We start from the raw sequence: 15,629 nt of genomic DNA on the forward strand, positions 1-15,629 counted from the left end.
ATGGTAAGCAGCTCATAAATGCCTCTATAAGATTGTGGTAAAATGAGGTCATTTCAGGTTAGCGTAATATTAAATTACTATAATAGGCATGTGGTTCCAGCTGTCAATTACTGTATATTGCTTGTTTTACAGCAGGTTTAAACAGGTAGTACCCAATCAGTTCTGATAATTGAAGTGATTTGCTTCATCATGCGACTGCTTGACACCCAATCTGCAGTTCTTCGGTGGGAAAATGTTGTACCTGTAACCTGGCATGACAGAAAGCTCTTACAGTAAATATCCTCAGTGGGGAAACATTCTCTGAGGTAACATAATGAGCCAATGTGTGTGTTTCCATACAGAAAAGCCAGTGAAGCCTGGCTAAGGGCATGTTCAGAGACAGCGCTTCAACCTGTATTGGATGACAAGTCGGCCGTACGTAACCAGGCAAGAACTAACAGGAAATCAATGTATCCAGCCACCTATCCTACATCGATACAGTGTCTCACTTTCTTGCCATAAGCCTGCTCATCTCGCCGTCTCTTTCTATCTCTCTCTGTTTTCTGGCTGTGTCTCTGCAGTGTGCTTCTTTGAAAGCCACAGCATCTCTATTTTAAGGATGTCTTTGTTTCTCTGCTTTGTATTCAAATGATCCGGCTCACACAGGCAGGAGGATGCAGCTCTGAGGACGAGCAGGTTGGTGGGGAGAGGGGGAAAGAGAGGTGGCGAGTCAGGTTTCTCCTCCTCTTACCAGATCTTTATGAGGTGATGACAGCTAAAGTAATGCCCTGCTAATTCCCCTAACGCGGGTCATGTGACCTTTGGGGCTCGCTTACCTTCCAGAGCAATTTGAACGGTCTGGTTGGACAGGGGGAGAGGAAAAAAGTGTTCATCCATGATGTGTGTGTCATGTACTGTATTTGAACTTATTCAGAAGCAGTGTGCAGGAATATGGGTTTGTTGCCGTGCCCTGGAACCAGACGGTGTGGCCAGACTAGACTGCACCTCCCAGCAACAATGAGTACAGCCAGTGACACATTTCTGTCTGTCTGCTAACGCAAAGTGGGCCAGTTGTTTTTTTCAATAGGGAGGGCCATGTTTGACTTACTTATGAAGGTTTCCCCTAATTCTTTTTAGTATTGGAGCTTTTTTTTCCATAGCAAATAACTTCTTTTTACAGGAACAGTAAAGATATTGAACCCCAGTGTATGTTTGTTTGTCCCTGGCGCTTTGTTACTAAGCAGCGTGCAGGTATTGACACTCATCTCGACACCTTAATCCTTCTTGACATGTGTTTACAGTACAGTAAGGCTCTGTATCTTTAGCACTCTGCTGTTGACAACTGTTACTGTGAAGATACGATTAATGCAGTGAAAGCAACATGATGATTTAACATGTTCAGTGAGAAACAAGATCGAAGAATACATATGTGACACTGGCAAACTGTAGAAATACACTTGTATGTAACTTTGAAGCTACTTAAAGGCTTTGATCACCCAGATAATGCTGAATGTTTTGGTATCTTTCCATGCACAAAGTTTTGCTAGTATTTGGTTTTGAGATATCTGTCTCAGAGATTTCCACCTCCACCAATACAATGGAGGTACGTTTTGTTGTGGTGCTCACAGCAATGAAAGGTTGCTTTTAGAAAAAGAATCTACAGCAACTTTTCTCTTTCAAAAAGAACAATTTCATTATATGGATAATTCATTGGGACTGTTTAAGTTCTAGAAGGTGCTTCTAAGGTATTTTCCAGGTCCTTGTTTCTGTAAAGAGATAATAATATTGATGGAAAAATATGTTCTGGTGCAGTAGAACCAACCCTTTAAGAGTATATTTAGAAGAAATATTGGGAACTTCAGGGGTTTGGGAGGATCAGATATGAAAGTACAGCAACCAAAAAAATCAAGAACCAGATCCCTTTTTTGTATTGATGTCCACAATTATTTTAGAGAAACACAAAAACCTACATGATATGCATGCAGTAAGCAACCTTCAGTGTAGTTTATAGTTAACTTGTATTCTGTACATTCAGCATATCAGTTCCACACATTCACACAAACACACACAGATTTGCTAAGAGACTGTTTTTAGCTGCACTTGATTGTCGTGTGTGATTGATAAGCTGTCTCACTCAGCCCAGGAGCTGCAGTCTCAAGATATGGAGGCTGCACACCGCGTACACATTTGACAGCCTTTCTCAGTTGGCAGATAGTCACTACTAGTAGGTCGGAGCCATGTATTGAGAAGACGAAATGACCATGTTCAAGAGCTCTTTCTCTGTCTCTGTCCTACACATTTGCACACACTGGTTTCTCCTCTATCTTGTTATTCTCTGTCTCGCACTCTTTCCCTCTCTCTCCCAAACACACACCTCCACTCTCAGAGAAACAAACACATAACAGACGGGTTATGGCACATTGCGTTTGTATATGTGCATTGGGTTTGAAGGGCAGATGACGAGGTATTGATGCACCAGGAGAGCCTCTGTTGACAGGCCACTAATGCAGCGTGGCACCGGGCAGAATGGGCTGCAGGGGCAAGCAGCGGAGGAGGGAAAGTAAACTGTAAACCGACACTTAGGTTGAATGGAGTTGTTTGTCACTGTGGGTAGCAATTACTTGGACTGGCCTGGCTTTGAGTAAACTCCCTGATCAGAAGGGCGTCCCTCTGCCAGGCCTAGAGAGCGAGGCAGGGAGGGAGGCCGTGTTGATACATTCTGCGGCCCGGTCCTCGTGTTTGAACACACTCAGGCTGAGCTTCCACCTGTTGACTCTTCCCCGTGTCTGTGTTTGTGCAGGCAGCGCTGAAAGCACCAGCAGCTCCAACTTAACAGATTGAATGCACATAGTTACAGGTTACCGAGATGTGCAGATAAGGCACGGCGCCGGGTCATGCACAGTGTTAACTGCAGTGCTTGCTGTACCTGCTGCAGCTTCACACAGGATGCAGTACAGCAGCTGCAGAAAGAGGAACTAGCTCAGGGTTTCCCATCACTGGAGAGGAATCCACATGGGTGACTTCATAGAGAAATAGATAACTTCAGTGAAAACAAAAATGACTGCACTGAAATGACTGCTGTCTTCAAATGAAGAATGACGGCACACGTGCACAGCTTACCGGCATGTACAGTAGAGGAAGATTTCTAATTCTGTGGTTCAGAAAAATACACATTATATCATGTTTGCATTGGATAATAACAAAACATTTTTAACCTTAACCTACCAAAAAATGATTGAGGTTGAGCTTCATATTTGTCCCCTCTCCAATCACCTTAACTGCAGATCGCCCCATCACAGGCACAGCCCATTCTTTTCAGTTGCACCATGACTTAAGAGAGCAAATATAAAGCAGCCGACTGTGAACGACAGGTACAGTAAGCTGCGTGGGAGAATTTGCACTGTGATCTTGACATCCACGCATCACTGAAACTTGTGGGCGCAGGGAGGACAGCTTTTGAAAATGTCAGTTCCTCTTTCTATATTTATCTGCTCCGGCTCCCTCCACCTCCGACCCCATGCTTTGTCACTCTTTTACTTCATTTGCACACCACTCGTGCTGCGTTGTGATGCTTGGTGTCGAGCTCAAAGGCAGATGAGGTTTCTTTGACAGACACTGTGTATCTGTTTCAACTCTGTTACAGTAACTCCCTATGAGGCCCCGGAGTCTGTTTGTTCACTGCTGCTGTCCCTAATGTGTTTGTTTCATGTCAGAAGACCATTTTGCCTTTGAGGCAGTGAATCAAAACTAATGCTTAAGACTCAGAAAACACTAATATTGTATAAATAGATGGGTTTACACTGCCGTCGCAAATTGCTAATGATATATCCGCTCTATATATGGTATCACTTACCAATCAGGGACTTTACTCAGGGCCAGGCTACTTTCCATAATGACTACCCACAGCAACCCTGGAGACATGATTTCCTGGTAACCTTCCGCATAATATACATGAAGTTTACTTTGCTGCATATAAAGACAGTGACGCTTATTAATGCTACAGCACAATGGAAAAGGAAAATATAATGAGAGTGTGTTGCGAGGCTGAAATTGAGAACTAAATGAGGGGAGAGTGGCTGCAAAGAGGGGATTGTACATTTCTGTGTCTCAGAGAAATAGAGATAAATAGAGAAAGGAGAATCAGAGAAACCCATCAAGATAAAAAAAAGAAAGAGATATGCTGAGTGAAACAGAGGGTGGTCAGTCTTTCAGTGTTTTACAGGATCAGATATCACATCTGCTGAGGATACATATCGATTGGCATTAACAAAAGACTAGCATGCTCAACTGCATTAGCAGGCCGGTTGGTTGCATGTCTAAGACCGCTCTCCACTAGCTTTATTATGACTGTGTATGTTTGTGTGAAAATACATATGTATATTTAAATGCCTAATCCAAATATCTAAAACAAGTGTGCTGAAAGTTGGCATAAGGTACCTTTGATTTTTGCTTATTTTCTGATCAAATATTTCCTGATTTAAGCCAAGGTTTTCTTAGTTATAAACGGACTAACTGTAATGATAAACTGGTGGAGTATTCTTTTAAGCACAGTGATGCTTTGAGCTGAAGGCTAACATACTCATGTTAAACAGGTATAATGTTTACCATGTTCACCATCTTAGTTTAGGGTGTTAGCATACTAACATGAGCTAATTAGCACTAAACACAAAGTACAGCTGAGGCTGATGAGAGTGCCATTTTTGCATCATTTTGCCATCAACCAAAAGTGTTGGACAAATTGAAATGTTGATCTGATGATGGCGCTAAATAAAAAGTCAGGGGATAACCAACGTTATTACATTTTATTCTCAGTGGGACATAAATGTCTGTACTAAATTGTATTGAAACCCATCCAATAGTTGTTGAGATATTTCAGTCGGGACCAAAGTGGTGGACCACCCAACCAACTGACAGACCGACATTAACATCCCTAGAGTCACGCAGTCATAGGGATCATATCAAAAACATTTGGGCATTCCTCCAGGTCTGTATATGACATTAGTTGCACAATGCTCCCCTGTCTGCTTAATAACACACACTCATAACACTGTTTGTTGGTGCTATCCAGTCATGGTCTTTTCTCAAACTGAAAGCTGTACCTTGGAAGAAAGGATATGAGGTTTATGTCAAACTTTTACAAACTATGTCAAATAAGATGTATTAAAGTTTCATGTTATTACATTTTAGAGTGGAGTGTGAGAATGAAGTGATGATACAGCTACATTTAACCAAGTAATGACTTGGATTTAGTGGTTTGGCATGCTGTTTCCAGACTTTTTTTTAAAATAAATGCAAACAGGTAGAGCAATACTGAGCAATAGTGGCTTTTATACACTAGGTGGGCTCCCTCTTGAAATAGGTTTTGTTTCTATCATAACACCACAGTCTTATGCACAGACAGGGGTCAGTTTACTGGAAGACCACACATCTGAAATAATTTGCCCTCAGAACAGAGAGCACCCTTTCTGCATACTCCCATATTTGCCTGTTTTACTGCCTGTGTCTGCAGTTTATAGGGTGAAAGTCCAAAAATATGTCATCTGTATATCTGTAAATCCGCAAACCATTCATTTGGTCTAAATTATAGTCTGTGGCTGCTCCAAAACAACATGGAGTTTCTTATAAAACATGATGTGTACATTTTAGGTGTTGCTTGCCTCTGCATTATATTGTATAGGCAGGTGTTTTTCATATATGTGAAATTATGACATGTAGATATGACAGGGGAGACCTTGTTTCCATTAACTGAAAATGAGAACAGCTTTACATAATGCGAGCCTGACATGCTTGGGGCCAGTGGGTAGCATATGGGTACCATTTGCATTACGAAAGCTTGCTTTCACACCTTCGTGATCGTTGCACTTCCCATTTTGATCCCAGTCTTCAAAATGATTATCTTCTCTGTTGGCGCTTGCACGGCTGTTCAACTTAATGCCTGCCAGCTCCCTCTAGTTCCTAACCAGACTGTGTGTGTCTGTAGCCCGGTCCCCGGCTTCGCTAATCGTTGCGTCTGTGTAGAGCAACTTTCCTGTCAATCATCGCCACAGTGGCAGTTTTGTTTCCGGGCCTCTGCCCCCCCCATCCCCCCCAACCTTCCCGTCAGAACCGCTCAGTCTGAAGAACAGAGGACAAAGGGATGACGGATGGGTGAAGGTCCCTCGCAGGGAAGTACAGTATAGAAGGTGTGTGCTGTAAAGGATGACAATGAGCACATTCAGGCAGACACAATACAGTGCTTCGGCCCGCAAAGCCAGCAGCCTGTGAGAGGAGCCCAGCATCAGTTCAGCACAGTCCCCTACAGCAGTCAGCAAGCAGCCGCACAGAGCCAGGGGTAATCACCAAGTCCTGAACAGCACTCCTATTGACTGGGACCAAATGAAATCAGAGCGGAAACACAGAGCAGTGGAAAAAGAATTTGGGGGGGGACATGTGAACAACAGCACAGGAGAAGAGCAGAGGGGTGAATTGATAAAGAAAGCAAATGAGCAGGTGCATGGTTAGATGAGGTTGAAAATACAAACTGAAATAAAATAAATATAGTTGATAAATTAGAGTAGGAGAGAAACATCCCGTCATCTGGCTGCGAGGCCCACCAGACCACCACGTGTTGCTGGCCTGTGGATCCATATTCCCTCTGCCTGACTTCTGATCAGCAGCCCAGCCATCCACTTGTTCTGTGCGCCGGCTCGTTGCTGTGTGAGTGTGTTTATTTTAGAGCGTGTGACTCACACTTCCTGTACTCTGCCAGTGAGGCAAAGCTCTATAGAACAGCAGGACCTCCATTCATTCTTTATTCTCTCTTTCTCTCTCTTTCTCTTTCTCTTTCTCTTTCTCTCTCTCTCTCTCTCTCTCTCTCTCTCTCTCTCTCTCTCTCTCTCTCTCTCTCTCTCTCTCTCTCTCTCTCTCTCTCTCTCTCGTGTTGCACCGCTGATAGGCCTAGCCCAAGTTCTGCGTAATGCGGGGGCTTGCTTGAATGGATCCCTCTCTGGAATTCATTTACAGATGCAGCACAGTGGCTGGGAGTGGAAGATTAACGTAAATGAAACTTGTTCTTGTAGACAGGCGGTTTGTCCCTGCTGCTTTTTTCTTCACCCGCCACTACAATAAAAAATAACTTTGCTGATAAGGAAGTGATAACTGCAAGGAGTAGCCCTCAGGGTTCTGTGTGATGGGAAAACCCATGTAGGACCTGTTTGTATTCCTATCCGGTGTGACGCCACCAGCAGCTGATTGAGTGCGAGTTCAACAGCAGCTCCTGTCCTGAACCTGTTTTTTTTGTTTTCTTGGTTTGTTTGGTTGCAATATGTGACATTTGCCATCGCTGTGGTTTCACAGAGGATGGTATGATTTTTGTGGAGAGGTTACTCATGCTATGAGAATATGAGTCGCTTTTAGTTCTTGCTACCGCATCTTGCTACTCCTCCCTTTACATTTGTACAGTAGAAACATTCATTTGCTGTCGTTCCTTCTCCCTCTCTCCATCACTCTTTCTTGCCTCACCCCCAGCATCTCTCTCTCTCTCTCTCTCTCTCTCTCTCTCTCTCTCTCTCTCTCTGCAACACACCCACTCAAACAGTCATATCTGCTCTCACTCTTTGGCTCTCCCTGCTTGTCTCACAGTGCCTGTGAAGCGTCTCTAAGGGGGAAGACCAGACTGCTCTGTTAGGTAATCTAAACTCTCTCTCTCTCTCTCTCTCTCTCTCTCTCTCTCTCTCACTCTCTGTCTTTCTTTCTGTATTCCTATCTTATTTACATCCATCTCTGTCTTCCGCTCTCTCCCCAGTCTCCCCTCTCTCTTTCATTACTTTACTTGTCAGCTATCTGGCAAATGAGTTATTAAGTTATTGCAGCTGTTCCAAGGGTGTTTACATTTGATCGTTTTTTATTTCAAATCTGTCATTTGGTACCGTATAATCTAGCACCTTAGCACCCAGAGGAGTATTTTGTAAGTTAAAAGACTGAAGTTTTTGAATGTCAAAAACTCAGTTTAAGGACAACATACGTGAGTTGTTTTTTGCATGTCAAAGAGTGTCACTGAATTGTATGGACATTATTATATAATGATTCAAATTCACAGACTTATTTAAAGTTGGAAAGAGTATCCCTTGTGGTACAAGATTCCTACTCACTGCCTGTTCTGGAAGAGGGATCCCTAATCTGTCGATCTTGCCTGAGGTTTCTCTTTTTTCTTCTCCTGAATTTCAGGGAATTTTGTGGAATTTGTTCCTTATCCGAATCCAGGGGCTAAAGATAGAGCTCCTCTTCGAACAGAGGTAAAGCCCTCTGAGACAAATGTTGGACTGTATAATTTAAATTGACGAACTAAGTGACTATGAAAAGATGATTTCCATCCGTGAATGTCTTGGCCGCAAATAAAATGATGGAAAACCCGGTAACCTGCAATGTAGTCCAAGTTGTGGTCAGTTTGCTTTTACAGCTGATTATGTCACCAAAAGGACCAGATTTTTTTCTGCTGCCAGAGGTATTATTAAAACTCTCAGCGCAATCTTCTGCCTTCGAGGTGTGCATTACCCGGCTCTGCTGTTGCCACTCATGTTTGTTTGAAGGCCGGTATTGACCTGCAGTTCACTGGCTTGTGTTTAATCAAAGTGAACACGGCGACGGTTGTGAACTGCCAGTCTTATCAAAGCCCTGTGAAATCCTTCTCTACACCCTCTCGCCTCAAAGGTGCAACGATCCCGCTGCATCCCGCACAGAGCTGAGAGAGTGAGTGAGAGCTCTGGTATGTGTTGTTTTTTCAAGCGCCGTCCTCCTTAGCGAGAGGCTTTAACTGACAGCAGTGATATCCCCGGGTGAGTGTGAGGGTTGGCCTCTGAGGGTTTTGGTTCTGTCTGGGTTTCTTTCTTTTCCAGTCATTTACTATCAAACCAAACTGTTTCTTCCTGGGGTTTTGTAAATGGTTAGTGTGACCGTCTAGGATCTGTGGTTTGATCGACAGCTCTGTTTTTGGTGTCGGTGGACTGTGGTTTTAACTTTCCATTTGCCTTATACAGTACATAGGGTATGCTGCAGAGCCTCCTGCAGTATCACATGTTGCATTGCTTCATTGAGATCATGACCCTTGCGGTTTAAACTGCTGCGGACGTTACTGTATGTGTGTATCTGCTGTCATGTCAACCCGTCGTCGCTCAAAGGGGGTTAGATGTCAAGGGTCATGCCAGCTGGCCAGTGCACGCCGAGGCCAAGCATTTCCCCTCCTCACTTCCTGCTGCCAGTGTGCGTCTTTAGTCAGAAAGGATGCTGGGAGATATATTTAGACCTCCAGCTCCCTCTCCATCTGCCATTGCTCAGAGTAGGCTGGTTTCCATGGGAACCTGCACCAGGCTACTGCCAGTAAGAGGGAATGGGAAGAGAGAGAGAGAGGTGTGTGTGTGTGTGTGTGTGTTTTGTTTGGAGGGGTATGACAGCAGATTTTTTAGAAAGCACTTAAGAGGGTTTATCTGTTCTCAGGGCACCAGGTAATTTAATGTTTAGCCCATATTTGTATCCGTCATTACCAGCTGCATAAATGCGTCTGGGTATTGATGAGGAAATGAACACAAACTCTGCCCGGCCATACTCTCCTCTGCATGATAATGAAGTTTTAACTGTAAAACTGCTGCAGAGCTCCTTCGTTACGTATTGAGCAGGAGTTGAGCTAAATCTTTGTTTTATGGGATTTACAGTATTAGAAATAGAACTGCTGGACTTATTAGACACAGCAGAGATGATGGAAGGAGGCAGTGTGGGTGACGGCAGTGTATGTGACAGCATATGTGTACGTCTCAGGTACCTGCATCAGTGCCTGTTTCTGCTGACAAAGCCCCTTTGCATGTACACACACACACACACACACACACACACACACACACTTTGCTCACTCATTCTCTTCTGTGTTCTCTGTGGACCGGTCGTTAATCACAGACACCAGAAACTAGTTTACACAACAAATCTTGGCATACGCCACCAGACTACTCTGTGCAGCATCATACAATATGTCATGCCAGACTGGAGGTGGAAAAACCAGGGGGGTGAAATGCTCCAGTGTTCACAGTTTGTCGTTGCAAACTGCTACTAATATTAGCTTTGTGGTTTTGATCTGACACCTCGAATCAAAACAACATAACACTGTTTAACAGCTGCATCAGTGGCTTCCTGCTCCCACCTCAGCCTAAAAATAGAGCAGAGTAAAGAACGCCGTTACCCCACCCTCATCAATAAGGCTAGACAAATTTACATAACCTGTGTGCTTTACTTGAGGTCTTATCATTGTCAACGGATTTCTATTAGTGTCTGTACTGTATAAGCCCATAGTGCTGCATGTAATAGGCGCCGTTGATAACAAGTCATCTCTGTGGAATGAGGATGATGAGAAAGGAAAACCCCTCGTCTAACAGCAGGAGGATCGGCTAAGGGTAGGTCACCTCAGGGCACTGCAGCTGATTGGCTGGTAAGATGTGTCAGAGCTGTGTGTTAGTGGTTCTGGGGAGAATAGTACTGTACACTGTATGTGCTCTGTAGGGTGTGTGTGTGTGTGTGTGTGTGTGTGTGTGTGTGTGTGTGTGTGTGTGTGTGTGTGTGTGTGTGTGTGTGTGTGTGTGTGTGTGTGTGTGTGTGTGTGTGTGTGTGTGTGTGTGTGTGTGTGTGTGTGTGTGTGTGTTTTGGCTTGATGTAGGCTAGACTCTGGCTTTCCTTCTTTCTGGCAAGCCCCTGACTGTGTGTTTCCCCGCTCAGAGCTGGCAGTCTAGACTGCCATGAATAATGTAAGCAATGCTCTCCCCAACCTTCAAACCTTCTAATCGCCCTGTTTAAGGGCTGCATCAACAGCTATGCCAAAGATCATTAAACTTACACTCTGATAACCGACTACATGAGCAAAGACCTTTATTACAGGGGGCTTGAGGAAGACAATTTGTCTTGCTCTTTGTGCTTTCCTGCTCAGTCCTGCTATGTTCTATGCACAGCATCAACCTTCTACTTTACATCCAGCCCCATTCGCTTTTTACCTATCTTTACTAACTTCGTTGCCCTCTCTCTCTCTCTTACTTTTTTATTGTCATCTATTTTTTCTCTCTAAAATGGAACTCTCTTCAGTCAGGATATGATGTATAACACCTTTGCAAACTCCATTCCCTCCTGATCTAGCTCATCTATATGTAATTCTAGAGAGTAATGTGTCTCTCTGGCTCAACAGTTCAAGACAGAAAAGGCTGCCACCAGATACAAAAGTCTTCCTGTACAGCTGAAGAAAGCAAGCAGATGACAGCAAATGAAAACACAGAAAAGTGAAATCTAATGTATTTAGAAGTTATGCTGCCTAATTGCTTTGTGTTGATGGTAAAAGTCTGCTGTAATCAAAGCATTGGAAACACACACTAAACAGATGATCGGCGCTCAGCACATGTGGGGGAACGTGGAGATGGAACCGATAATCTGTCAAGAGGAAGACTGATTCTCTTTCTCTCTTTATCCCGCTGTAAACTAGCTCTAATGAAGGCTGACTTCGCAGTGTGTTTTTTTAGACATATGGAGAGAGCAAAAGTGTGGCTCATTAAAAAAAAATCTGTCAGTGCTGCTTTGCCACTGGTACCTTGAGCTGCAGTCTTCTGCTGGGCATGTTTATTTAGCCACTGGATCGCTGATTATTTTCTCTCTTCCCCACCTCTTCTCACGTCATTGTGCACTCTTTCTTACTCCTACTTCATATGCATAGCTCTAATATTATAAATACATTTTCTATCTCTTATTTCCTTTCAGAGGTGCTCTGTATCAGTTCCAATCCCTTGATATATTCTCTCCTTATATGCTCTTTGCCATAAGAGGTGGTGCACTCTGTCTACACCATCAAAGAGATCTACAGCTGTAAGGTGAACACACGGTGTCCTCCTTCAGTAAGCGCTGATCTGCCGAGTCTGACAGAATCGGGGGTGCAAAGTAGTGTCAATGTCTTGAGCGGTGATTGATACTCTGGATGAGCCTGTGCTGGAACTGTCTCCAGTTGGGCACGGCTGCTCAGTGAAAATGTTATGATTGTCCCCATCTAATTCCCAGAATGTGTTTTGATTGGCCGCAATACAAGAATCCTGTGTCTCGAGTTGAGACAGAGTGCAGGATTTGTAGTAAGTGGGGAATATTACAGAACATACGTCTTGATAAAAGAGGAGATTTCGTCGTACCCGCAGTCTCCATGATCAGCTATATTGGTTCCTCATAAACACAGCTCTCTAGTAGTGTGTGAGTGGGAAATATTACAATAGATCTATCTTGATAAAAGTTTTCACAGTACCCTTTCACAACAGGCTTCAAAACAAGCAGCCACTCTTGGCCCCTCATAAACACTGCACCCTGGTGGCAGTGTAACCGCAGAGTGTGATGGGCGTAGACTGAAACCCAGTTGCTGCTGAGTCCCTTTATCCACTAGAAAACAGCACCCCTTCCATTTACCCCCTTCAGCTTTAGTGCCAGATCAGATAAGCATAGGCTATATTTCTAACATTTGTTTTGACTCCTTGCCCTGACACTGTGGTCTCTTCTGTTGGTGCCTGTGCTGTGGATGGTGCCCATCTGGCCCTGAGCTGCTCTGACTCCTGCAGAGCGGGCCAGTCGTGGGTCAGATATGAATCAGATGTGTCTGTTTTGAGTAGAAGTCTCAAATCGAAAGGAGTCTAAATTTTAAGGACGTATTTAAACATGCACATACCAGATGTCTGTGTGCTCAGATCGCCACCATGCCAATAACAGTACATATTGACCTCACATTTAATAGATTCACAGTAGGTGTGCCTTTGTCTCCTGAATCACTGCACGTTTTCTGCTTATTAAGTGTTGAAGCAAGGAGAGATGAGAGCAATAACGTGTGACGATGCAAATACATTGCTAATGTTCTCATTACAACATTAACCCCACTCAACACTACACCCGGAAATTTAACCCTATTTGTCATTGTATGATATGTGGGGGAGATTTTTAATAGGGAGTTCGATAATAGGACACTGATGATTTGGCCTTCTGCTCTACCAACATAACTCTTTTTCAGACTGCATGGCAGGGTTTTGGGAAACCCCTTAGGATGTCAAGAAGCCTAAGTCATCGTCACAAGGTCCCCCTGTGTTTTGCTGTGCTGTTTTTCAGCAAGTGAAGAGAAGAAATAGGGAACAGCACTTTGTCATGCTGTAGCTCTTTGTGACAAAATCTAATAATATGCTTATATTTTTGTAACTCCTTCCTTGTCTTTTTTTTGTCTTTCTTTAGACCTATTCAGAAGCTAAACAGCTAACACTCTTGACAAACAACCCAGAAGATGCAGAAAAGACCTTGGGAGGGCTGTTAGAATGGCTGAGGCTGGACAGAAGCAGAACTGCTTTGTACGGAGAGATGATCCATGTTTACCTGCAACCATGCAGCTCCAGGGCACCTTTTAATGATGCCTCATTTGGTCCTCTTGAATAACTCTTGGCCCACACTGAAAAAGGCCCTTCGTTGTGATTTACAACTCAGTCTGTCGATGTTCCCCTGCATCTGACCTCTCTGCTGCCATGCGGTTAGCCCCATGAGGCTCCCAGAGCCCCTCCTTGTGTGTCTGTGAGGCCTCCTCCCCACTCTATGGAGGCTGAGCCCAGCCGTCCGGCTGATGGGGAGCGCTCTGGAAGGCAAGAGCAGCAGCATGTGACAGCTGAATCCTCTCTGGGATCTTGTCCACCTCAGCAGCCCCAGCAGCCTCCTAATCCTCGCCCTGTACACAGAGCCTTGGGCCGCCTGCAAAGTCGCCAACCCAAACGCACTGATCTTCTGCTTCGGTTACAGCAGCAGCAAGCGGTAGCATGGCAGCATTCAGACACCCCAGGTCCCTCGGGAGGCAGCTTCTTCTCTCCAGCTTCCACATCAACCTCATCCCTTCCATCTACGTCCTCCACCCCGGGTGAGCATGGTCATGGGGTCCCATCTCAGTCCAGCCAAGACGGCCTAGAAGGGGTCAGCTCACCCAGAAAAGGGGAGAAGAAACCCCCAAAACCAGGGAAATATGTGTGCACTTACTGTGGCCGTCCATGTGCCAAGCCAAGTGTTCTTCAGAAACACATCCGCTCTCATACAGGAGAAAGACCCTACCCTTGTGCCCCCTGTGGCTTTTCTTTTAAGACCAAGAGCAACCTGTACAAGCACCGCAAGTCCCATGCCCATCGCATTAAAGCAGGCCTGGCGTCCAGTCGTGATGAGCCGAGCTTGAGTGGACCAGAGGGCAGTGTTGTTGGAGAAGACCCTGAGGAACACACAGAGGGAGAAAGCACTGAGTCTGAAGAAGAGACGGGCCAACACAGAAAATCCTCCGCTAAGGTGATGTTGGGCCAGCAAAGAAAAGGTGGTAAGGAGCTGTTGGGAGGCTCAGAGGAGAGCCAGAAGCCGGAAGACTCCCAGGCTGTCAAACAAAGGCTGGCACTGAGGCTTAGTGAAAGGAAACGTGGCCCGTTGGCTTCTCCAGATGACCCTCCTTCCTCTCTCTCCACCTCATCTTCCTCTCTAGGCCCTGGCAGTAAAGGCAGCACAGAGTCTGGATACTTCTCTGGGTCAGGCAGCACTGACCTGTCCCAAGTTAGCCCTCCCAGTGCCAGTGCCAAAACCTACGCAGAAATTATTCTAGGGAAATATGGAAGGATGGGAGGGCAGCAGCGCAATCCCCATCAGCAGCAGCCTCATTCTTCACTTTCCTCATCCTCAGGAACGGAGGAGAAGAACATTCCTTTCACTGTACCCAAAACCCAAGTAATAGAACACATTACCAAGCTCATCACTATCAATGAAGCGGTAGTGGACACCAGTGAGATTGACAGTGTGAAGCCCAGGCGCTCCTCTCTGTCCAGGAAGAGCAGCATGGAGTCACCCAAATTTACTACCCCTAAAGATCCCTACACATTCGATCCCAAAGGAGAAGCCCCTGGCCCTAGTGGTTTGAAGCAACTCCACAATCCTGAGGCAGATCCATCAGGTGCCCAGGAGCTGTCAGCGGTGCCTCTTCTTAGAAGCCACTCAATGCCATCTTCTATCAGCCAAGGAGAGCCCTCCACCTCTGGCACCATGTCTCCCAGAGGTTACCGTCTCTGCCAGTCATTCGATGAGCAGCAAGCGTTGGTAGCAGAGATGAGGGTTGGCCATGCCCAACGTATGCTTAGGCGCCAGCCTGCCATAGAAGTTCCACTGGGAGCTGAGCTAATGCTGGAGGAGGCAGGCCCCACTTCCTCCTCCTCAGCCAGAGGTGCTGAACAAGCCAGGCAGCCACAGCAACAACAACAGCAAAAGAGTCAGAGCCTGTTTGAATGTGAAGCATGCAGGGCCCACTTCCAAAACAGTGATGGTTACGAGGCTCACAAAGGCATCTGCACAGGACAGCAAACCCTGGACCAAGAGAGCGGGGATGCAAGTAAAACATGCAGTAAGGATCGCCCCCAGATGATGATGCACTATAAATTTCGAGCACTGGCCATGGCAGTGAGGAAGAGGAGAAAAGAGGAAAGTCTGGAAGAGGATCCTCCCAGCCCTGGATCTGTAGCCATGTCAGGCAGCTCTGCAAACCTCATTCCTGTGCCAAGCAGACCAGAGCACAGCCAGGCCCACTCAGGTTTGTTTATGTATTACCTGCGGCGGCAGATCAGATTATA

General features: G+C 45.3%; 1 protein-coding gene across 3 annotated transcripts in view; it reads left to right on the forward strand.

Moving 5' to 3' along the window:
- Window positions 1–15,629, forward strand: part of hivep3b (HIVEP zinc finger 3b) — a 41,008-nt gene that overhangs the window by 14,988 nt on the left and 10,391 nt on the right. For 2 of the 3 annotated variants that reach the window (XM_028581317.1, XM_028581319.1), the window contains exon 2: window positions 13,231–15,589. In XM_028581317.1, the coding sequence (XP_028437118.1) occupies window positions 13,582–15,589 (2,008 nt within the window). In that variant the 5' untranslated portion in view covers window positions 13,231–13,581. Of the gene's footprint in view, window positions 1–7,598; window positions 7,646–13,230; window positions 15,590–15,629 lie in introns of those variants that run through there. The other variant, XM_028581318.1, reaches the window with a different exon arrangement.

Source organism: Perca flavescens, chromosome 6 (genome assembly GCF_004354835.1).
Source record: "Perca flavescens isolate YP-PL-M2 chromosome 6, PFLA_1.0, whole genome shotgun sequence".
NCBI lineage: Eukaryota > Metazoa > Chordata > Actinopteri > Perciformes > Percidae > Perca > Perca flavescens.